Below are 24343 nucleotides of genomic sequence, written 5' to 3' on the forward strand. Positions count from 1 at the left end.
TTGGTGCCTACCACAGTGAGCGTCTTCGCAGTTCCCGGTGTTGCACACAAAACAATGCTAACAGCAGTGTTGCCTAAGATGGAGATGACCCTGAAGCACGCATTTTGAATCACCATGTCGTGCTTTTTGATACAGTTATTCCAGTATAAGTCACCAGTCTATTGTCATTAATCAGAGAGTAAATACACAAACATATCCGTGACACTGTTTCTGCAAACGGTGCTGGTGAATCGACCGGCGTGTGCGTGAGGTGCTTACCTCATGAACCGCGTTTGAGGCCTCCGAGGCCGCCCACGCAGACCACCCAGCCACTTTGTACCTAATAGATATCAGCACTTCGATAGATTTACGTCTACTGCGAACGACGTAGACTGTTGTTGCGGCCTTAAACAGCTAGCTGGATATTGTAGTTTGCTCGAACTGTGGGTAATTCATTAATTTTAACAGTACGACATCAGCCTATAAAGTAATTAACACGGTTCTTGAGATCATGCAGCAGCATTGAAGGCTCTATTTTCAAGCACGATTCCAATTATTATGTTAAATGACTCGCGAACATTCTGATTCTATCAAGAATGTCAAACACTGTGAATGCTCATAAAGTTGGACGTGCCCATTACGTATTAATAATAAATTGAGCCTCCAACAAAATCCTAACTCGCAAATGGGTGCTCACACCGTTGGCGAAGAGCTCGGTACCGCAGCATCACCTGAATGTAATCAAAAATCTGCCCTTTTTTCTCCCTCTAGCTGCAGCGAGCGGCTGGAAGACGCTATCGAGCAAAGCGCTTTAAACGCGATTTCTAAAAGACGCTTATTTGCATATGCGAAAAAGACGAAGGATCCATACGAATGCGCCGTTTGTACTATATACGGTAGTACAGTGTCTTTTCACTGATCTGCGCATCTGATCCAATTAGAGGTTGGCTGTCAGTGCTACTTGATGCATGTTAGTGGTGTTGGCCATACGCAACTGCGACGGCAGCCGCTGCGCCATTGCAAGTTTCCGCGAAACCCTCGAATCGCCCACCGCGTGATCTTTTTCTGCCCCTCTGACTAATCCCCTTCGCTCCCCTATGTTGCTCTGCCCAAGATGGCCCATGGCATTTGCTGTTGCGATGGCTTGGGAACAAACTCAGCCCTCCTCTGCGTCTGCTTAATCGGTCCTATCCCAGTGGCTGCCTAACCAATCGTCGCTATTCACCCCGACGTTCCATTGAGCCTCTTGGTGGGGGTCTATTAGAGATCACCCAGGGAGAATAAAGCGAACTCATATGTGGTTACCGGTGGCTTGAACAGCTTCATTATCCTTTTGGATTTCGTCATCTTCATCGTTTTCATGTTCTTCTTTTGCCTCTCCTCTTTTCTTCATCGTGGTCGTCTCTTCTGGGCGAAGCGAAAAGCTTTGCTCAATAGAGTGAACGCGAAGCCTCGCCCCGATCACCACAGCGACCAGGGCGGCGGCGTCCACCGCCACTCGATGGCCGGAGGGTGGGGCGGCTCGCTGCGATCAACAGCACCACCAGGCGTAGACCGGCAGAGGCTGATGTAGCTGCAACTGCTGCTGCTGCTGCTGTACCTCAGCCAGCAGCAATAGCTCTTGCTGCCGCCGCAGCAGCAGCTGAGGAGACCACCCAGGCGCCCGAAATGGACCATCATCCTGAGCACGGGCGGTCTTCAGGGGTCCGCCAATCTCTCTACTGATCAGCGGTTGGCCTACGCTGCCTCGGTGCACGCTCCTTCGCTGGTCTGTTGTTGTCAGTCTGCGAGCAGTTAACTGGCTCTCAAAAGCGACCGTGCACATACTAGTAGACTCATAGATTAACTGGCTGCGTCGTCCGTACCAGTCATACCAATACTACACAGTGGCGGTGGTGGTGCTCGTGCATGCCGTCGTAGCGATCGCCTGCCTGCCTACCTGGCTGGCTGCGCGTTCGCTAGCAGCTCTGCGGTAGGTGGGGCCTTGTGGTGGTGGAGAGGAGGCTGTTAGCGCCCACAGGGGAGAGGGCGCCACCGACGACCTGCACGCCTACCTGCTGCTGCTACTCAGCGGCCTGGGTCGCGTTTAGCCGTTTGGTCAGTCTTCGACGAAAACACTACTAGGCGAGTAGTGCTTGCTGCCTGGGTACCAGGCCTAATGCTGGCGACGGTGTACTGTGACGTTGGTGACTCTAGAGAAGAAACAACACGGAGAGTGAACGACTCACTTGACCGCGATTACATTAAGTCTACCACTTCAATTACGAGTGGGTGAACGAACACAGTTATCACGGCTGCTGTTCGACGCGTGACAGGGGCAGCGGTGGTCGGTCCTTTGTGTCGCGCTTTACGCGGCGTGCATAAAGCTGAAAAGAAGCTAAAGTTGCCTGACTCTATTATAATGGACTTAGGACACCTGAAGTGTCGGTGATTTCGGAACTCTGAGAGAGCTCTGCTCTTGAAGACTTCAGTGTCTTCTTGGGCTTTCTACAATAGTCATTTGGATTTGCACGTCGTCGCATACCTATGAACAGGTCCTAGCAATTGTGTTCGTCGCGTTGTGACCTTTTTCATCGTCACACGTCAAGTGACGATGATCGTGCAGATGATGGCACCCGCTCAGCCCAGGATCAGCCTCGAGTTTGGTAAGTCAGTGTAGTAATATGACAATAAACCATATAATCATGAAGCTAATGTTTTCATCTCAAGTTAACAGTTCGAGGGTTGTGCTGCTGAATCTACCCACATCCGTCTACTAGGTCGCTTAAGAATGCCGACATAACTATGGCAGAGCTATTAGCTGAAGCCTGGTTAAGGCACGTAGAAATAGCTTCGACTCAATTGTCAACCATGCATGCCTATAGCATCGTATCATTTCTACGTATCATTGCGGTACTAAAGTCGTATATTTGTCAACTAAATCGCGATTGAACCTCATAGGTGTCCGCCTGAGAATAACCGTACAAACAAGTTTTTTCTATTTAGGCCTGTATCCTTCGAAGAACGCGTAGAGATACGCGTATAAGAGGAGAAATGACACTTGGAAGTTGAGGACATGAGACAGATTTATGATCAGCTCTAGTTAAACGGCCAGTATAAGCCTGCCTATTTTTCTGATGGGCTGGTAGCTGCGCCGGTTTCAGCTTGAAAAACTTCAGCACTCCAAAAGTCAGCTTAATCATTGAAACGCTGAATCGATTCGAAATAAGCGAACAGCATCCGCTAGAGAATATTATCCTGTTCTACGTATGTCTGAGTATTAAATATCGCAATCAATCGAAATCTTTGTTATTAGATGTGTCTGGCCGAGAGAAGCCTCGGCATGGTTTTTTTCACGACGTTTTTACGTAGGAGTTAGCGAGCTGTTGAGCCAAATGCTGGTCGATGACGCAGTACGCAGACCAACAACGGTGTTGGTAAGAAACGAAGCGCCACTTACCAATTGCGCTGTACTACCAGCAACTCTCTATAGAAACTTCGACAGCAGATCGAAGAGCGGTCAGTAGCCCAGACGGCCCAGCTGGCCAGCTACTGCCCGCGTCTACAGCTACATGTAAGACAACGAAAACAAAACTAGCACTAGTCGTATAACGGCTACAATATAGCAATAACAGTTCTAGAACGATGCCGTCGGTACATCTAGCGCTCGACGAGTGCAGTCGACTGTCTGGCAATTGAAGCCCCGTTGAACACTTCCGACGATGACTGCACACTGTGCTCTTTGAAGATTGTCACAGAAATACGGCGGTGTCTTCAGAAAAAGAAAATGTACAATGACGTTTGTCCAGATTACGTCTTCTCTCTCTCTCTCTCTCTCTCTCTCTCTCTCTCTCCCTCTCTCTCTCTCTCTCTCCTCATTTTCCTATTGAGTCCATAAAGCAGAAGTCATGTGAATTATCATCGATCTACTCTGACGGTCTATCTATGCCACGCACCAAGTTGTGCGTAACGACAACGTTTATTGGCAATGTTCGTACGTCTTTTCAGGACCTCACCCCTGTCCGTATCGCTCCGCTAGCCATTCGTGTAAGGGGATTATATTTTTTCGACTAGATCGGTAACAATAATCAATGATAGCGCAGTCGTTCGTCTTTATGATAGTCTCATGGACTATATGGTGTACACGGGACAGTCTGGTACGTCGATTGAGAGGAGCGGGCTATGGCCAAACGAATAGCGCTACCGGTGCAAAGGGTCAGCTATTTTAACGCCAGAATAGAAAACTAACTCTGCGCTCTAGCAGCTCTCTGGAATGGAGCAGAAACTAAGCCAGAGAGCTCGTAAATAGTTAATGATATCATCATCGTCCTCGGCGTTTCAGTGAGAGCGCGACACTCTAATAAAACCCTCCAGTAAACACTAGTATTTTCGCGTTGTTGTCTTGTTTGTTACGCTTGAAGCCGTAGACCACGGGCACGCCATAACGTCGTATGGCGATTTACGACTATTAAATGAGAGCACGTTAACCGGAACGCTCGTTCCTGTCAGTTTTTGCAGCGCTAGTTAAAAGTTCCACGCGACGAATTTGTCACCATCAAAAGGTTGATGTTAGTAGTTAGTGACCGTACGGTTTACGATACCCCCGGAAGTGGTAGTAGAGGCAAGTCAGTGAAGACCGCGGTAATCAGAACGCGATGGACGTATGATGATGCACGAAGGAACGCCACGTTGGCGGTGATCGTTTTTGTCAAAGCAGTTATGTCGGTAGTGCCTAAAGCTTTCTTTGTTGGGAAGTTTTCCTTGTAAAGATAGGAGCTCATTATGATCATGTCATGGAGCGACAGCTGTAATTGTTCTCCAATGGTACAAGAGAAAAAAAACCACCGCAACAACAAAACAAATGGTGTTCACACTGTTTACAACCCTTTTGTCGGTCGGTCATTCGTTGGATTTCGGTTCAACTCCGCTCGGTGGAAGACAAACACTCAATCCGTATATATATTGAAGTCTTATATGGGTGTTCGCGTGTTGTATGTGCCTTATTTAAAATATCGTTCTCACTAATTCACCCGTCAATGTCACGACAAACATTTTCTGGCCGTCAGATGCCACCCTCGTCGCCGTTCCGGTTATTATGGACTAGCAATAAATAGATAGCTGGCTGGCAGGTCCTATAGCGTACTGTTTTTTTTTTTTTTTTTTATAATATACAGCGTATCTTTTATATATATATATATATATATATATATATATATATATACACATATATATATATATATATATATACACATATATATATATATATATATATTGTATCGCGGCTGATGGTTTCGCACTGCCGCTTTGTAATCGCCATACCGTCTTTATGGAGAGCAGCAAACCAGCGGCTGCCAGCCCATCCTATCAGTGTTCCAGCGATAGCATCGCATTAGCACGCATGCCACACACGCCGCGTTCATATACAGACACGCTAAGCGGACATACGAGTGAAAAGGTGCGTTATTGTCGCTCGCCCAATGGAACGAAAGACCGAACGGAGGTATGCCGACGTCAACGAAGGGAAGACGGCAGACACCCTCCGTTTCTCCTATCTTTTCGTTCGTACACATGCACACAGAAATACACAGCATTCTGTTACTAGTACTGTTGTTGCGGCGCTTCGTGACCTGCCCCTGGGTGTTCAACGATGAACGCATCGTCAAATCAAGCCCAAACATCTCAATCGACTGCACGCTCTGCGGTAGGCCGCCGTGATGACCTGTTGTGGTTTGTGTGCGCGCCTGCCTGCCTGCCTATCTGTCTGTCCGTCTATCTGTTTTTGTGCGCAGACTTCTGTCCAGTGCTACGCTTCTGCTAAGTTACGCTAGTTGGTAAGGAGCTGCTGTGGCTCTACGCTTGTTCCTGTTGAGGGCCTCCCTCCGTTTGGCGGCATCAAAATTATTTCTTCTGTCTCGACTGCTGCTGCTGTTGCCGAAGGCGCTGTTGCTCGCCTTCACTCTCCTCCTCGATCTCTTGCGTTAAAGAAGTCGATGTTGAACAGGGGACAGATGATGTCTTCATTCTTTGGGAGAAAAACGCTTTCGACTATCGCTTCAACATGGCCGGCTTCGGTCGTCAGAGGCAATAGAGCTACTAAAACCATCGCAGCGGCAATCACAGGACCAGTAACAGCCGTACGACAACGACATCACGCGAGGTGCGGGTTTCTCCCAGCAGGAGAAGCTGTAGGGAAGAGGTTGGTGACTGTTCTGTACATGCCGCTCTGTCCTGCTTTGGTCCTCTTCTATGTCGTTGTTCGCCTGGCGATACAGCTTCGTATGCAATACACACTTTATATACAGATGATGTACATCGGCCACGGTACGTCGCTCGTAGCGCTAGCTGCTACGCTGAATTGAATTGCCCCGCGATACAACGAGCTGAGTTGTGCCGAAGTGAACCAACCACGAATGCATGGACGGTATCGCTCCGTAAGGTACTGAAGGCCAAAAGCCAGTAGAACAGAAAAATGATACCTCTATATTGGAAGAAGGCAACGGCGATGCCCCCTACGTGTGATACGATGGTAGTCCAAAATCACTATAAAATCACGTTTGTAAGTGAAGAAAGCATATAGCCATCAAGCGTGTTCGCTCGTACGGCTCAGCGTATGCGTGTTGGCGTGCCCATATATGATACGCAGGAAGATTTCAGTCGCACCTAGCACCTCAAGAGCCATTATTTTACCTACATAGCCAATAGATCCCAACAGCAGTATAAACTGAACTCTCGATATCATCGTTGCGGTTCGCTGATGCAAAAGATTGCTATACTTAATGTGCACTCGCATCTTACGGCTGTCCATATGAACGGCATATAGAAACGCTATGCTGGGCACCCACCAACGGCGTGGCGTATGGCTGAACACTAGCATCTGCAACCACGATCTCGTCACCTCATTTCTATCACGCCGGTCCAGAGATAGCATCCGGGCCCATCACCTCATCTTACCATTCTTTACAAATACTATTACATACCACACAGGGCTATATAAGCCAAGAGAGAGCCTAGCATCGCACACTCATACCCCCCTGAACCCAGACCACCTCCGAGGCTATCGTTGTCATCATGTTAGACGACGACGACAATGAATTGCGGATGAAGTCGGCGGCGCTGGTGGTCTGCAATCTTCTCTGCTGATATCGCACGTGATGAACAGAAAGAGACGATGGTGCCGGCGCTGCTTCTACTGCCTAAGGTGCCCAGATCAGTAGATCTGGGCGCCGCTGGAATGTAGATGTCTTTATTAGGATGTTTATTAAAGCTGGCCGCCCGATTGCCCGCCCGCTTGCCTACTGCGACGATACCGACAATCTATAGATGCTGTTGCTGCTAAAGATGTTCTGGTGATTCGGTCTTGAGGATGTTGACGGTTGTCTGGATTGAGTTGTTTGCCTTAGGGGTGTTTCTCTTCGGTTTGGCTCGGCCCAACGCAGTTCCTTTGAAAGAAAAGTGGGTCCGGTTGAACCGCCGCCGTCCCCTCCGTCCTGTTCGTCGTATAGTTCGCCTGGCTGCACAACGAAGCCAAGGTGGTCTTCTCCTTTGGCTACTAATACCTATTCTTCTCAGATCTCAGGTCGACTCAATAGGTCGAATGAGTCAACCGCGCTAGAAAGCGGGTCTCCCTTTGCGCTATATCGTCTATATTATTTCGGGGAGGATCCTACACACGGAAGACCGTACGACTTTCCGACGACTTTGAACTGATAAAGCCATTGACGCTGGTCTTCACTGTGTGATCTGTACACATACATCCTGGGTGGATCTTCCTGATATTCAGTTTAACTTAGTTCTAAGTCTGAGCTTCATTTGACACTTCTAGCAGGTCAGGCGGAGACAGGAACAGCAGTATCTGATGCAAGTGCCCATGGATTCAAGACTATATCCACACAATACCTCTTTCACTCGCTATCCCCTATAGAGGCGTACGCAAATATCTAGGAGCACACGTATCGCGTAGCGGCATCATGATGGTGATGGCGAGATAGAGTTAATTTTTTAATGGGGAATAGCTTCCTTCGATGGTTCCCGGAGTCGACGAATCTCGAGCAGCGCATATAGTGCCCGCGGAGCCGACGACCAAAATATTGCCGCCGCTGCTGCTGTCACTGCCGTTGGCGAAAGTGTTTCGCTCGAGCAAATGCGCGCGACGTCCGTCGTAGATCTCCACCCTGAAATATTCTCCCTAAATCCTCACCACGAGTGGAGAAGTGAAGCGGCTGCGACAGGGGCTTTAAGCAGAGTGCCGCTGAGCGTTTTCTGCTGCTGCTGCGGCAACGACGCTCCTCGAACAGGTGTTCTGCTAAGCGCGTTCAACCGCCTAGACTCAGCCCACTTTTGGGCGACAGAATAAAGCCTTTGAGATTTATTAAAATAGGTATCATCATGAATTTCGCATATACGAAAAGCGGGCAAGCGGAGGGTGAGGTCGACGATGAAGGCGTAGGGGATGTGCGACCAACGGGTAAACTGTTGGCGGCAATCAAGGTGCCTATAACCTACTACAGTCGTGGTAACCTGCAAGGGAGGACTACTCAAAGATATATGTGCAGAGATTGTTATGCAAGAGCGGGATAGAATTGAACGTTTTTCAAGTAGACCTACCTTCAGAATAAACGGAGTAACTACTGGCGGAACTACCTGTTCGGAATATATACACATCCTTACAAGTAAGTGGCCGAATTAGGTAAGAGCAGACACTATTCGAAGTTGGGCAGTCGTGCGTCTCATCTTTTAATCGGCATAAAAATAACGAGGTTTTCCATTGTTGCATCGGTTGATCAGGCACTTCGATAGGGCGCTGCTGTGTCCCCCACGTAGATTCGACTGGTTGAGAATACGTCTGCAATAATCAGATAGGCGTAGTAATATGCGGTTCGCTTTTATCATTTCCCTTCTTTGGCTGTTGGTCGCAATAGCAATAGTAATAGCGGCAGCTGCTACTGCGTCCGCCATTATGATCGTTATGATTATTGACGACGTCGTCATGGACGAAACTGTTTGGTGACAGGAGTGCGTGCTGGCAACCCGTCATAGGTACAATGATTCTAGTATGGATATCCAGTACCCGGATCGCATTGTAACAAATGATCGTTGTCTTCTATCTGCTTTGCCGTCTTCATGCGTCGTATTTCCAACCTCGCGCGCATCGAGCAAACGATGAGATGACGAGAAGAGTTTCGGCTATGGGAGGGGGAGCGTCATTTCTTCCAGCATTTTGGCCAAACGTGCTCCTGTTTCGTGCTGCTTGCCTCAATATACCCTCCGTCTGCTTTGCGCTCATCGTTGGTTTGATTGGTTGGGCCTATGTCTGGAGGTCTTGGCTACTATTATTTTCGTTTGGAATTATTATTGCTACTGACGCCCCATGCACTGTGCGCGGGGAGGCAGGCAGGCAGGCAGGCTCGCTCGTCACAGACGCACGCAGAGACGCGTGCACCCAGCAATAGCCAGCCAGTCATGATAGGGTTATACGGAGTTTCCAAGCAGAATCTATGTTCTGATTCGTAGAACAATCGGTTTAGCGGGCGCTGCTGTCTGTGCTGCTGGCACCGCCAACGAAGTAGTTCTTTCGTGTTTTCATTTGAGGCTCTCTTGCGTATTATTCGGAATCCAGATGAACTGAGTTGGATCGAAGTCAAGCAGTACTCAAAGTAAAAGAAATGACAACTGCGTGGGCTGACGACTTCGATACGCGCGTCATGTCCCATTCTGGCCGCAGCCCGCGATAGCATCATCATCGGCAGCGCAAGTTTCCTCTGAACGTTGGTAGACTTTTGTGGCGTGTCGCCATTGTTTATCCCCTTTTGTCGGTCTTGCTTTGATTCTCCGTCAAACGTAGTTATTGCTGCAGTTGTTGAAGCCGTACGAATTGTTGTCGAGCTAAACGGTAACGAATACGTGTTGTATTATGTGATGAGTAAATGGCCATCCACCTGTTAGTTTGACAGCAACGTATTATTATACCAGGCGTATGCGCGTTTCATCGTTAGGGCGATCGAAATAAACAAGGACGGTTGCCCGCAGTAACAGTGACGACAGTTGATGAGATGGTCATGGCGCGCCTATAGCGCGACCAGGTACCGTTCGAATAACTACACATCAAATATCCGCGGTCCCGTCACGCGAGCGTCTAGCCGAATCTCATTGTACTGTGTCTGTTTCGCTGAGGGTGCGCGAAGACGCGAGCGATCATTCAGCAACCGATAGCCCTTCGGCCCTATTTGTTTTTTGCTGTTGTTGATGTTCGTATCAAGATGCGGTCTTCTATACCCTTGCTAACAATCATGCACCGTACCTAATTTATATAAACTGTGTCAGCATAATAAGTACAATATGTACTTGGGTCCTTGCGTATCGCACTGACTAATGATCAGTTATAAACGGGGCGCGGCAGTGGCCGCACGAAGCGTGTCACGAGGTGAACTTCGAAAGTAATATACTCTCGTACAAGCAGCAGCAGATTTAGCATCGTTACGGATCTGTGTCCCGTTCGTTCCTTAGCGAGAGTAGATTCTGGTGGCGATCACGCGGGTAGATTCGGTCCGAGCGACGGCCCAGATGGTTTCTGATTCCGCCGTCACCCCCAGCGGCGACGATGACGATCGCCGAGGCACAGCCACGGTCGTCCGGAACATCCGCAGCAGCAGCGACTGTGGCAGTGCTGTTTATTTGCAGCAGAACTGCGGCGCGCCGACGATATTGTTGTTGTCGGTGCCGGCGATTTCTTCTAGTGTTACGGCCGCTCTAATAAAGACACTTCATTCCATTCAACCTCCCTTCCCCTGACTTCTTCGTTTGCTGCTGCGTTTTCTGTTATTCGCCATTTTGCCGCTGCCACTGTCAATGCTCGAAGTGCCTGTCCAGAGCGACTACTTCTCGGCCGCCGGATGGATCTCGTCGCTTCGTTTCCTTCAGCTTCTTCATCGACTCGGCTTGACGTGGGTCGGTTGGATCGATTCTGTTGACGGCCGCTCGATTTGATTATGTTCGTCTTGCTCTGCTGTTATGGGTCTTCTCGAGCTTGCTGATGCCTGTTGCCTGGCTTCCTTCTTTCTCGGGCCGGCTGTACCTAGCTGATGGTTCTCGTCGTTTGGTCCTAGCGGTAGGCAGGTTGAGTCGGTCTACCGCTTCGTTCGCCGCTCCAGCCGCGCTGAAGGTGGTCCCTTGCTGACCGCTGAATTTCTTCTAGACCACCCAACAGCGAAGCTGTGTTGTGTTCTGTTTGCGCTGCCCGCTGTTGTGCTACTGTTACTAATCGCGGCTAGCCGATTTCTTGCCTGCGTGGTGCTGCTGTTGCTGTACCATAATCGTGTCTTGCCGTCAGATCTTCCGAAGATGCGAGCTGTTAAGCTTCGAGTCAAAGAACGAGACGACATCCTTTCCCGGGAATGCTACGTATATAGGACTTAGCGTGGATAATACTAGCGTTGTCGAGAAAGAAAAAGATATCAGTTAGACAATTCGTTAGTATCCAGTTAAGAACGACGCTTCGTCCTGCAGAAAAACGGATAAAGACAAACTGAATGAAGCAGGGAAGACGACGAACAGACACGAACCGAAACGCTAAACACCGATGACGGCAAACATTAATCAAAAAATCGTGAAGTTTAATGATCGCTGAGAGATGGTGACCACTCCCGGATATTGCGCTGGGCGCACTCCGTGTCGTAAGATGGCATTAAGCCGGCTACACTGACGGTCAGTCCATGTGGTGTGTGTGTGGATGTGCTGTGATGGTTAGAGTGGCACCATGGTGTGCTCACAGCTGCACCAACAGGGAAGCAGGTCTTCCCAGAGCTCTTCGCAAACGACTGCCAGGATGCTACCTCCCGATGCAACCAGAATCCGATGTTAGATAGTCATCATTTAGTCGCACACACAGATATCCCGTTAAAATACTGTTGTCGTTATTGTCCGTTTATTCAGAGAAAATCACAGGCCAAAGGCGAAACGTCGTCGTCTGAAGCCAACATCTCGAGACTGAATTGTCACTGAGTCCGTACAATTAGACGTGCTGACTCCACTGGGCGGCTCCAAAAGATCTTAATTATGGCCATGTAATATTATGTAGCTATCTAGCTAGCTCCGTGTATGCGTGTGTGGTCTGTAGTCGCATGAAAAGATACAAGGGGGAAAGTAATGACGCTGACGGAAATAAGAAACGTGACGACGAATCCGTTGATGCGCGCAAACTTCTTTTTCTATATTCGTAAGATGAAGTAGTCAAAGTTAACGGCTCTGATCGATCAGATAGGACAAATACAGACTATCTTTTTTGCTCCACTGAAAATTTGGATTCTTCGAAGCGGCATTGGTATCCTTAAGCAAACAACAGGTCCGTACCAAACGATGGGGCGGTGCGCCCGTTCACTGACACCCAAACACCCCTAATAACTATGATGGCTTAATCTGGACTCAGGCAAGCTGAAGTACCTATGAGGCACCCAACCCAAATCCAGCGAGAGATGCTGTTTGTTCTTCAACACTACGATGAGAATTCGACAATGGCTCATACAGCATAGTTTCCCACCATGAACACTTTAATTCTTGGTGTCTGAGCACCTGAAGCGACGGTCGGTCCACAGAAGGGAATGGCGTCATGTCGCCTCACTAGTTATTAATGTTTGAGGCCCAACACTTGGTTGGTCTGAGGTCGTTCGGTGAGCGGCTGTTCAGGACAAAGGTAGTAGCGCCGTCGTGTCGATTCCATCGCCGACCCGCGGTTACCGCAGCGCTTGGTGTAACTCGTTGTACAATCAATTTCAACTAATGTTATTACTGCAATATCACACTACTAGTACCCTAGAATAAGAAAACTATAGCATTGACACGTATAGTTCTATGCGATGTGGTACCGTTTGGTAAGGTCTCTCGATTGAAAGGTATTGAACATGTTTTCTAATGAACACACCAGCCATCGACTTGGGTCGATATTAGATCACGCGTTAACCGTTTAGAGAATTCACCTAATTTAGAAATCGCGCCTCTATTGTTAAAGATGTTTGGACGGAAGACGCTGCTGTTGCTACTGGTTAGGGCACCCAGTGGGGGCGATTGTGTTAGACATTCTTACGGGGGAATCATGGTGTTGGCGGTCGATAAGGTGACGGACGGGCAAATGGATGGGTAGACAACCTAGGCTTTTGTTTTGATAATTCTGGAAAGTCGCACCCGACAAAACCTGCGTGGGGAAGAGTATGTCGAAGGCCTTTAAAAGACACCCAGCCGCAAGAAGAATAACATCAAACTGACGAAGGTATCGAAGCGAATTCTGCTGTTACTGCTAAAAGCGCTCTAGCTAAAAGGTTGTAGCTGCTGTTGACGCTGTTATCAGCGTCGGAGGTGTTGCTCCGTGTACACCATCAGCCATTATATAAAGATGTCCCATACATACAAGTGAATGCTAGAACAGCAAGAAAGCCAATATGAACCAAATTTTTCGCCCCTCTTCGCCCGTTCTTTGAACTGTGTGCACGGGCAGCAAAAGCGATCGATTTTCGTCTCTTTTTGAGAATCTATCTATCTTATGTCTTAATAATGCAACAATCTTCTCTATTTTAGCTCTACGTTGTCGAACCGTTGCCTGTGTCCAAAGTTATTAACCGCAGTCAGTTTGGCTGCTCTTATTGTGTACCCTATCCTTCTATGGTGAGATGTGCCCGAGTGCCTGTTTCGTCCTATTGCGGGAAGTTTGTGCAGCAGCAGCAGCAGCAGCAGCAGCAATGGACGACAGCGCGCGCGTCCATCTGCTTCGTCGAAGCGGTTGGGTTAAGATGCTTAAGGTTGGGTTAAGTGTCTAGCTACTAGTCAGGTCAGATACTAGTCGGGTTTATTAGCGATGTTCGTTTGGGCGCTAGGTCTCGGTGGGGGTGGGGTGGGGTGGGGTGGTGGGATAATTGTGGAGGACCGTTGAATGAAATGCCATGAATCTACCTTACCGATCTAGAAAGGGTTAAAAGTAGCAATGAAACAAGCGGGACTACCTAACGCACATTAGTCAGGTAGTTCATTCGTTTGCTCGTTCTTTAGTCAGTCGAAGGAAGGCAACGACGATAACTTCACGCCACACAGTGTCTCTGCGACGTGCAGCAAACCACGCTAGTCGTTCTTAAGCTCCAATAATATAATTTGTAAACGGTCTTGTCTGGGTGCTTGGGCGGCAATATGTGCATGTTCGCAGACAGGTAAACGGCAGAGAGACATGTGGCGAGAGACGTGACGTGTATCAGCAGCAGCACCATCGCCATCGCCATCGCCATCGCCATCAACGCCACGGCCAACATTAGCATAGAGGATAAGAGCGCAGCAGTCACACGTTAGGCGTGTTCTAACGCCTGCTCCTACCCAAACTAACAGACGTATCGCGGGCGGTGCACACCACACCGAAGAGAGCGGGGCTTATCTTCGCGAGTTGACGAGATCACTAGAGATTAACAAGATCGGCGAACGCTCTCTCTCTCTTTCACAGCAGACAGCAGCAGCAGCAGCAACGACGACGATGACAACAACATCAACCAGCAGGCATAGTACCTATAACCAGCTAGCGGCCCATCATCTCTTTGACGTGATGCGTGGTTCATGGCTGGCTTTTATTGTTTGCAGTTATAATGTTTGAGCAACTGAGTCGCTGCCGGGATGCCCCATACCGAAAACGATTGATTCAATAGAATACGCTGTGGCTGTGGCGGATTTAAGGCGCGGTGGACTAACTGATTGGCGATCCATCGCTGCGCGCTACTGCGGCTACGACCGCCGCGATCGTGGCCTACTATAGCTTCTGCGAAAATCCGTAGCAGTTTTTGCTGCAGGCATAGCAACAGCACAAGCGCTTATAAACTGCTCTAGCAGAATCGGCAACATAGCCAGCAATGATAGTGTCGTCTGAGCGGTGCGGGAGCTCAAATACTCGATGACTAGACAGTCATCCTTATATGTAGGCCTACGAGCAGGCTCAATCGATAGGCTCTTTATTCGTTCTTTAGCCGATCTAGAAGCAGATTTCTGACCTCTTCAAGGTACCAGCAGTTTGGCTCGGCTTCATTGTACCGCCGCTACTGCCGCGATTGATGTCACTGTGTAGCAGACGTGTTCGCTCTGCATGCCTCACTCCTCCAGTATCCATGTTCGGCTTTTTTTCTGCGCCTGGCGTCAAGTGGATAGTACGACCGACGCCACTGGGAGAAAGAAAAGCTGGCTGAGGTACTTTACGAGATTGACTCGTAAAGCGACTAACAGAGATGAGATATTCGCTCTACCCTGCGCGGGCGCAGCAACGAAAATCATCATCTCGTTTTCGTTCGCCTTTCGGATTCGCAGCTGTTGCTGCTGCTGCTGCCGCTGTTACCGCCCCTGAGAACAGAAGGAAGGAAGGAAGGGGATTTGCAAACGAAAAAAAGCTGGCAGGCAAGCGGCTGGACAGCTAGCCAAATCTAATTATGACATCAGTGACCTACCTAACAGCTTCCTCAGTACCACGACTACCCTCCGAAAGGTGTTCGACGAATAGAAATAATCGGGATGTCGGCAGCGGTGATCGCTGCGTGCAGTGCGGTTGAACAGTCGCTGGGGTAGCAGCGCCCAGAGCTCCTCGTGCTGCCCACTCGGCTGCCCGCGGGTGGCTATAAACTATGGGGTGCTGTACCCCGTGACATCACGCTAAGCCCCAAAAGCCAAGAAATAAAGACCGGGGCCTCCGACAACGACATCGAGAGCTCAAAGATCCAACGGCCAATATGAAACGGCGGCCATTTTATTGGAGCTACGTTGCCACTTCTGATACAGTTTAGCTGCGGTGCATAACACAGTGTCTTGTTTGCAGCATTCGAGTAGTCATATGGGTTGCCGCACACTTCATCTGCTGCTGTCTTATGCCCTTACTGCAGTCAGCGATCATTTGCCAGTCAACAAGTATGGCCAGTGACAGACCAGAGAAGAAGTAAAAGACCGACTTGGCTAGCCCCGCTTCTTAAACAGTACGAGCAGTCATGATAACACTCTTGTTGCTATCATTGGTTTTCAACTACCATCGCAGAATAGTTTTCCGTTTTTTTTCTCGTTTCTGTAACGTCCCTGTGCACCACGTTCATTGTACTTGTTAGCTACAACATCTTTGCCAGAAGGAAACAGGAGGCAAAGAGAGCCTGGTTAACCAGATGTGACCGGCTAATCGGTGCCATGCCATGTCCTGCTCCGCGCGTCTCCAGGACCGCGACAGACCAGAGAGACGGTAGCGATATAATAGGGAAACGCAGAAATTTCTAGATAGCATCTTCTCATCTTGTTGAGGCTGCTGGAGTGAATCATACGCGCCGCATTTAGCCCTTCCGCCCGCCTGTGCAGGCCAGCACACGACTAACAGTTCAAACGTCAATCAGGTCAAACCATTCGTGAATGAGAAATAACTAGAGTAGGAGCAGCATCAGCCAGTACCTTATTTGTGGCGCTTTTCAGTTCTGTCGAATGAAATGAGCCTATGTATTCTCCTAAGTATGATAGAACTCGAGACAACTTCTTTAAGGAAGACCGATTTACTGTGCACAACAAAAAAAATCGTTTTTGGCCTGAAAACTTATGTTGAATGTTTCTGTCCATTAACTAGAAGGAGTGACTTTCCAGCTGGTAGCAGGCCAGCACAATGTCACACCGCATTGGTACGGTTCAAGAAAAGCTGATCTTAGCTTAATAATCGTATAAATCGAATACGCACTATAGTTGCAAAATTAAATATGGAAGTCTATTCCTGTAATTGTATAGAATTGCAGTCTTCACATACACATGAAGGTGCACATATGTGCGTTCTGTGAAATTGGATAAGGGATTATCGTCGGGTGAAGTTCTATGCACGCACACAAGCCTGGTGGACGAACAGCCGGATAGGCCGAAGTCGGACGAAGAGGGTGCTCTAAGTCAGTATTCAGATGGCGCTGAGGCGCTCCAGGGCTGCAAAGATGCTCCAACTGAATAGAGTTCGCTTTTTCTGCTGCGGCTGCTGCTGTTGTTGAAGTTCCTTCAATTTAAGCCCCTTAGGCTGAAAACACTCATTCTTTTTCTTCTTTCGTCGTCGTTGTTTTCTGTCGAGGATCGATCATGTGCAGGATGTGCGGATCAAGAGATTTGACGACTTCACGCTTGTATTCGTACTCCCCGCCAAACGTTCACACTATTGTGCCCGAGCTATAGGCATCGCCTGTACTACTTTTGCTTGCCTGAACTCGTTCGCACCTCCTTCACATCCCGGACGGATCGGATCGGCCCGGACACCAGATCGCTTTTGGCGGTACCACGCATCGACGCACGACGGTAACAACATCGATGGCGACGACCCGCTAGCTGCTACCTACCTTTGAAACCTCTGGCCTAAGGGGACGCACCAAAACTTATCTCCTTTCCCGGCCTTCACATCACAACGAGTGAAAACGTATCACGTCTTCATCACATGACTGCAACGCTAATGATGCGGCCCATTCCCCTCATTGTCGACTTCAATTACGTCGACCTCTTGATGACTCCATATGACACGACACCATACGCCGAACACGTCACTGTTAACGGCTGTATACGATATGACGAGCATGTGGCAGGGTGATTCGTCGGCGGCCAATCCCTGTCGAACTTCGGATCATCCCATCACAGATCGTTCTCATAATTATTATTACACACTAGCCACAATAAGCAGGAGTTACGGTCGGGCTTTTAGCTGTCGAATCACGCAGACGATTCAATCATTTTGAACGTTTTCCTCCAGTTTTCTCTCTTTCAATCACATGTCGATTGCAGCCGTATCATATGTCCAATAAAAAAAATTACCAATGAAAACGCGAATTATCTACGTGTTTTTTTTTTTGCATTTTAGCATTTGCTTCCCGTCAGATGGTCACCTAGAGCCTCATCCGTTTTGTTGTTTGATTGCGTGCGTCACGCGCCCGTTTTTCTTCATTGGTCCGATTTCTAAGCGGCAGTCTATATGCTATACTGGCCATCAATGATTATTATGAAGTTACTAATCCGCTGCACAATACCTGCATTTACCTGCTACAGAAATGCTTTGAGTATTATATGCCATTGGAAAATTCTGGTCCAAAAGCTTTACGGGCTATTGAGCGCCTTTAGAAAAGTAATTCTTGTTAGATAAGGCTATGTGATTTCTTGTGTAGCGCTAATCATACGTGAAACTAAACGCTTTTTTACATTAGAAAACATGTCATACATAATTGGCATTGTCCACGTATCAATGTTCGGAGCTAAACGGGATCAGCCTACGCCGGATACTCGAGCCTTAGAGAATGGAGGGGAGCTTTACACGTAACATTTCAGTGGACAAAGCACTGGGGTAGAATCACACCTCACAAGCGGAAAACTCATATAGGGAGCAAACAAAGACAAGCATGACTCATGTATAAGCTTAATGCATGCAATAGCATAGGAGGTCCTCGCGAGTCGTACCTCGTACTAAACGGGAAATCCAGTAGAAACGAAGAAGAAACCTTCAGTTGAAAACGGTTGACGTTGTTGTTTAGCGATAAATTACAAAATCAAACGATCGGTTAGCTTTGATAGTCAACCAATCGATCGATCGATCGATCGATCGATCGATCGCCGCTGTGGACATGCTCTGCGCAGGCAGTGTTCTTACTCGACGCGATCACTCTACTGTTTCTGCTGGCGCGGTCGTTCAAGGCTTTGTCTCGAGGCGCGGTTGTTTATGGGCCTGTCAGGTCGCCCTGGCCAGTAACGTGTGACACTAAGACAGAGTAGTGGGTCACTCATTTGGTTAGCCTGTTAGTGAGTCCAATAGAAATCCAAAAAAAAGGGCAGCGGTCATAGATATTTACCTGACAAAGGCCACCCGCTGTGATTGAGGCAAATCATTTACGAGCGAAGTCAGTCTCTCTGTCTTGGCGCTGTGCTTCTGAGACTGCGATGCCAGTCGTCGTCGTCGTCGTCGTCGTTGTTATTGTTGTTGTAAGTACACGTAAGTGTGCTGGCGGTACGATGTTTTCCAGCTAGTTCAAAATTGCTTAGCTAATTCTTTCTCTCATCTCGTCTACACATCCATTTCATAGAGAAACATTGGCCTGGCATCGCGTACGAACAAGCTGTCATGTTTGGCTAGACTAAATGACTGTTATTGAGTGTACTGGCGGTTTTATCTAGCCATTGCAGCGGTATAGTTGGTTGTAGCGATAGTATCCAGTGTGTCGCCATTATTCACTAGGCCACGAGCAAATCTATACTATATAATCATGAGCGTGTAGTTATTACCATCAAGCGAAAGAGTAGAAAAACAGCAGACACACTTTGGTGCTCTTGCTGCCGCTGTTAGCGTAGAATATCATTACCGTCGCATAGAACCAATGCATTCAGGCCGTCCTGTAGACATCGGGCGTCGGTCAGGGTGCCAGTCAAACTTGAATCTGCGAAAGAATGCTATGCATCTAGCAAGACCAAGGTATGTCGGACCGGCGCTCCGACGCTGGCGCTCGCACACGGCAGAGACGGTGGATGATAATTCAATTAGTGGTGCCATTATTATCATCGTCATCCACAGGAACTGCCGGAGCAGCAAGGTGATTGTCACCATAACTCGCACCATCACCACTTGAACATCGGGGTTCATCACTACATTCAAGCAATACCCTTGTCCTCTCCCTTTTACTAACCCGGTTGTGCACACTAAGCCACGGCCGTCGCCGTCGTTAGCCAATACGTTGACTGCTCACCTACATCGGATTCACTCAGGTATAAGGAGAGAAACGGAAAAGTGAAAGAACCGCCCACAATCTCGCCATAGTCTCTACACATCTCTGGGTTAATTTTTTTGTGTCGAACCAATATAGCCCCTCCCCCCTCGTGAACGCCCGCCAACCCGCCGAGCAGATTGACGATGGTGATGGTTTGCCTTGGGTCCGAATTCTTTCTCTCCTTCTCTCGCTTCTTCCGGAGACTTGAACGAAGTGTCTGGCTGATCTGTCCGCGATGTCGGACATGGACCTAGAACAGAGCGGCAGATGCATATCCAAAAAGTGAAAGCAGCAGTAATTTGCAGCAAAAACAGCGGTAGTAAGGCGTCAGAGGAGGGGCGGCGAATAAGTGCATTTTGACGGATACCTATCATCCCGACGGGTTGATCGATTGTTGAACAGCGGTAGTAGGTCGTCGAATACCGGACAACTACAGCGAGTAAAACGCATCCCGGCGCGCCCCACGCTCCGCAACAGCAGCAGAAAGAACCTAGACAGGGATCTATGGCCACACGCAGCAACAGAACATATGGTGATTACGGATCGGTTTGTGGACGACGAGCAGCTAGCAGCAGTCGCCCCTCGCGGTCGAGTCGTGGCGACCACACGATTTCTACATAGAGGTTCTACAAGCAGTCATACTGTGTTATACTCTTTACACCGCACGAGCAAGCTGCTCCTCTAATTACCTTGATGAATTTAAGACTAGCAGTGCCATAGATCGCCTGGCAGGCGTTGATGTGGCTACGAGCGTTCGTTCCTGCCGGCGATACAGTACGGGCCATATGCAAATTCTCCTACGCCTGTGCGGTGCTAACAAAGGTCGAGTCGGCATTCGATACATTTAAATCCGTATAGAAGTTTTGCGCTGTATGACACAATCAGCTCAGGCTGTTACCTGAGCAAAGGGATAACATTTGGTTGGCCTGCGAAAGTCGGACTGAATCAATCTAATATATATCCCGAACGCATGTGAACGTGTAATAACAGAACGGCGTGCGTCACACTTGTCACCCAAAAAAGGAAGCGAATATGACAAAATACAAACAGTAGTCAGCCAATTGGCGCCAAGTGTTTTTACGCGTAAGAACGTGGTCAAAACTTTTTTGGCCGAAAAACAATTTTGTTGGAAGTTAGCGAGATTGCGTTTACGCTCTATGTGTAACTATGCATTATTTTCTTGGTTGTTGTGTTCCAGGACTGAACGGTGGATCCGGAACCCCATCGTCGTGGCGCTCTTCGGATGGAGGATGCACCACGCCGGAGGAGGCGTCCTCGCTATCGCCACTGGCATCATCGTGCGAGACGCCCGATGGTCAGGACCTGCCGGATTTCGGCTACACAATCGGCGTCACTGAGAACACGCCATACGCCTGCCAGTTCTGCGATAAGGCCTTTCCCCGTCTAAGCTACCTCAAACGGCACGAGCAGGTACTGCATCCGCAGATTTACAAGCAGGTACACAGAACGACTGCTTGTTTTATATATATATACACCTCTTGAGTCATGTTAGCATTCATCGATTATTCTATTGAAAGAGTCATACGAGCAGATATTTTGTAAGACATTCAGAGTTTGAGTATTTTGGAATCGTTGTCGTCATGCTTCTGTAAAGCGAGCTTCTCTAGCACGAAACCGCCTTCGACTAACGCGTACAATTATGGTAAGTGCTGGTTGGGGAATCAGACTTCTTTGTCACTTTCGAGCGGCGTATTTTGCTGCCATGGTAAACAATGCAAACTTAGAAGCAACCAAGAACATGAACAATTGAAAGCAAGATTGCCAAGCGTTTGTACTTCTTTTCTATATATCTATCAGTCAGATACAAAGCAACTTCGGTCCAAAGTTAAGCTTTAGCCCGTTACGAGGCAAATGTTACAGATCACATCTGTAAAATACTCATTCTTATGAGTTTGCGCAACAAAGTTGCCGAGAGCAACAAGTAAAAAAAAACGACAACAGAATTCGGTGGACTACGGATCAGGAACTTTTGTGGCTTATCATCACAACTTCTTGTCATAATCTTCTTCACTTTGTTTTGTCATTTACTGGGCTGTTAGCAACAGATTAAGCGCGACTAGTAACGGCAGGGCTAGTAACGGTGATATCTCGTCAGCATCTTTCGGAGCGTTTCCGCGACGCGACAACTTGCTTTTACGTTTAAGCAATGGCGAAAACAACAACATAAGCGTCTCACACGTAAACAGTGTGAAATCAAATAAGACAAAATAAGCGACTGGCGCGGGTCCGGCAAAGCCACGCGTCGGATACATCCGCCCATCTCGGGCTTGTTGAGGTACAAAAGGTCACAAAGGTGGTTTGCTGGCGTTGACGATGTCGACGGCTTCTGTATGGCTTGGTGAGCCACATCAGTATATTTAGGCATCCCAACTTAGCTATGTGACTTAGCGCAAGTTCACTCCTGACGCTACGAAACAATTCACTTCAGAAATGTATACCAGCCAAGAAACGCTGGTCGTTACTACTGCTGATGCCGGCTTATATAGGGGTAGCGGTTGTCGTGATAGAAATACTGATTGTGCATAGTAGTGACCAGAACGGCTGCCAGATAATGAATACTACTACTTGCTTCTGCTTGCTTTATACTGCTGCCTATTTAGTCCAGCGTATTATATATGAATTGATAGTCGGCGTTGACTAGAATCAGTTACTCCTGTTAACGCCGTCGCAGTCGAAACGAAGCAGGCAACGAATTTGCAGCTGCATTATCAGCTGCAGCCCTAAACTTAGAATCGCGCCCTGCTCAAAAGCTCAGTGCGATCCCAGAGATTGGTCTGGGTTAAGCCGTACGTAAGCGGACACACACACACACACACACACACTTGCATTCATCGAGAGTAGGACTTCCAATTCGACCTATTCGTGTTCGATAGACCATCCGCCCTTACGGTCGCAAGCAAGAAAAAAAAACAGCGCCGATCAAAAAACCCTTTGCTTCCCTTCCCCGTTTGTGTTTTTGGCAGTCTCCAGACGGGGCTATTTACTATTATCTCTTTTTCTGCTACCAAGATTGTTGATATTTCGAGCGAAGGAAACCAGTTCAGTTTAGTCACTAGCACGGACCGGTTACTAATCATCGGCGGAACAGTCGAGAGCCTTTAGTCCAATGTAGAGAGTAGTACAATGACTGTATCCTCCTACGAGCTCAAAGTATATATATTATGATCCTTGAAATTTAGGGCTGATGCGCACCGCCTGTCTGGCTATTTGTCTGAGCAGGAAGAACAATTGAAGCTCGGGGCGTTTAGAGTCAAAAGTTGCTCGCGATTTAATGAACCGTGTTCTTCGTATATGTGCGCAATTGCTGTCCTTTTTTGGTTCTCACTTGACGCGAACAAACAAGCGAGCCAGAAGTCCTCTGGCGATTAGGGAAGACAAAGAAGAAAAATAGCACTTGCTTTGCTGGTCGCCGCCATCTTGCGACCGCCACCGCTGATGGCGACGCTGAGACTATTTCGAGAAATGTTGTCACCGCGGACAATACACCGCAGGTGGTGATAGTAAGATCAGAGTGTAAACATTTTTCACCGTTCAGATGAAACGTGACCCACATTTGCGTAATTTGTTGATGCTTCTATTGCTGCTTAACACGAGCGACGGTTTCAACAATAATCACGCGGAGATAATTCCGCGTTGTTGTTGTTACATATCTCATAATGCATATACTACAGACATTTGTAAACGTGAGATTTGTCCTGCACCCTTTACTTCGACTAACCTGACGCGCTTGTCTAGTACGCGATGCAGCTGTACGTAGATGTCTATGCAAGCGATGCAGCGACAAAGTTTAAAAGGCAGTCGTTGTCTCCCGTAGGCCTCTGCCTATGATTTGGCGGGGATGTTATTGTAGAGGCGGGCGCGACGTGCAGACCTGGTTAAGGTTTTAATGAAAAAAAAAAAAAACTAGTTAGAAAGTATCAAGTAAGAACAGCGCTTGGGGTTATGATTATTCCATGTATTTATCTATATGGTCTTCGTCGTTGTTTCCAGAGCTCGATGTTGGCCATGTTGTGCCGTTGATGTTGTTTTGTTGACGTACAATTTCGGCGTGTGTCGCTTTTGTAGGTGCACAGTGACAAAATGCCGTTTCGCTGCGACTACTGCCAGCGGCTGTTTAAGCACAAGCGAAGCCGCGACCGCCATGTCAAACTGCACACCGGCGACAAGAAGTACAAATGCACACAGTGTGTTGCCGCTTTCTCAAGGAGCGACCATCTGAAAATCCACATGAAGACCCACGATCAAGGCAAACCCTACCAGTGCTCGATGTGTAATCGTGGCTACAATACCGCCGCTGCACTCACCAGCCATATGCAGAACCACCGTAAGAGTGCGGCCGAAACCCAGGTAAGACGATCAGCATCAACATCATATTATACCCTCTTCCCCCCCTTAGCCCCATAACGGTTAAAAGCTCCACAGCCGCAAGCATGAACAATGACTGACGTGTACGTATAATTTGAAGTATGTCAAGTCACTTAAATCATATAAATATCATCTCTGTTGTTGTATATTTACACACAAATGCGTCCAACTACAACAAATAGTGACCTTTTGTAAAAATACAATAGCAAGTTTATCATATGATAAGCTTTTCCACAGCGATATCACACTAGTAGCGT

At 48.1% G+C, this 24343-nt stretch overlaps 1 protein-coding gene across 6 annotated transcripts in view; it reads left to right on the forward strand.

Annotated features, from left to right (window-relative positions):
- The window catches only part of L (zinc finger protein Lobe), a 172525-nt gene that overhangs the window by 143332 nt on the left and 4850 nt on the right, over nucleotides 1-24343 (forward strand). For 4 of the 6 annotated variants that reach the window (XM_086986900.1, XM_022803181.2, XM_022803182.2 and 1 more), the window contains 2 exons: nucleotides 20899-21158; nucleotides 23787-24068. In XM_086986900.1, coding sequence (XP_086843026.1) covers nucleotides 20899-21158; nucleotides 23787-24068 — 542 coding nt within the window. Of the gene's footprint in view, nucleotides 1-2077; nucleotides 2625-20898; nucleotides 21159-23786; nucleotides 24069-24343 lie in introns of those variants that run through there. The other 2 variants (XM_022803183.2, XM_022803180.2) reach the window with 2 other exon arrangements.

Source organism: Varroa destructor, unplaced genomic scaffold, assembly GCF_002443255.2.
Source record: "Varroa destructor unplaced genomic scaffold, Vdes_3.0 BEIS01000004.1, whole genome shotgun sequence".
Lineage (NCBI taxonomy): Eukaryota > Metazoa > Arthropoda > Arachnida > Mesostigmata > Varroidae > Varroa > Varroa destructor.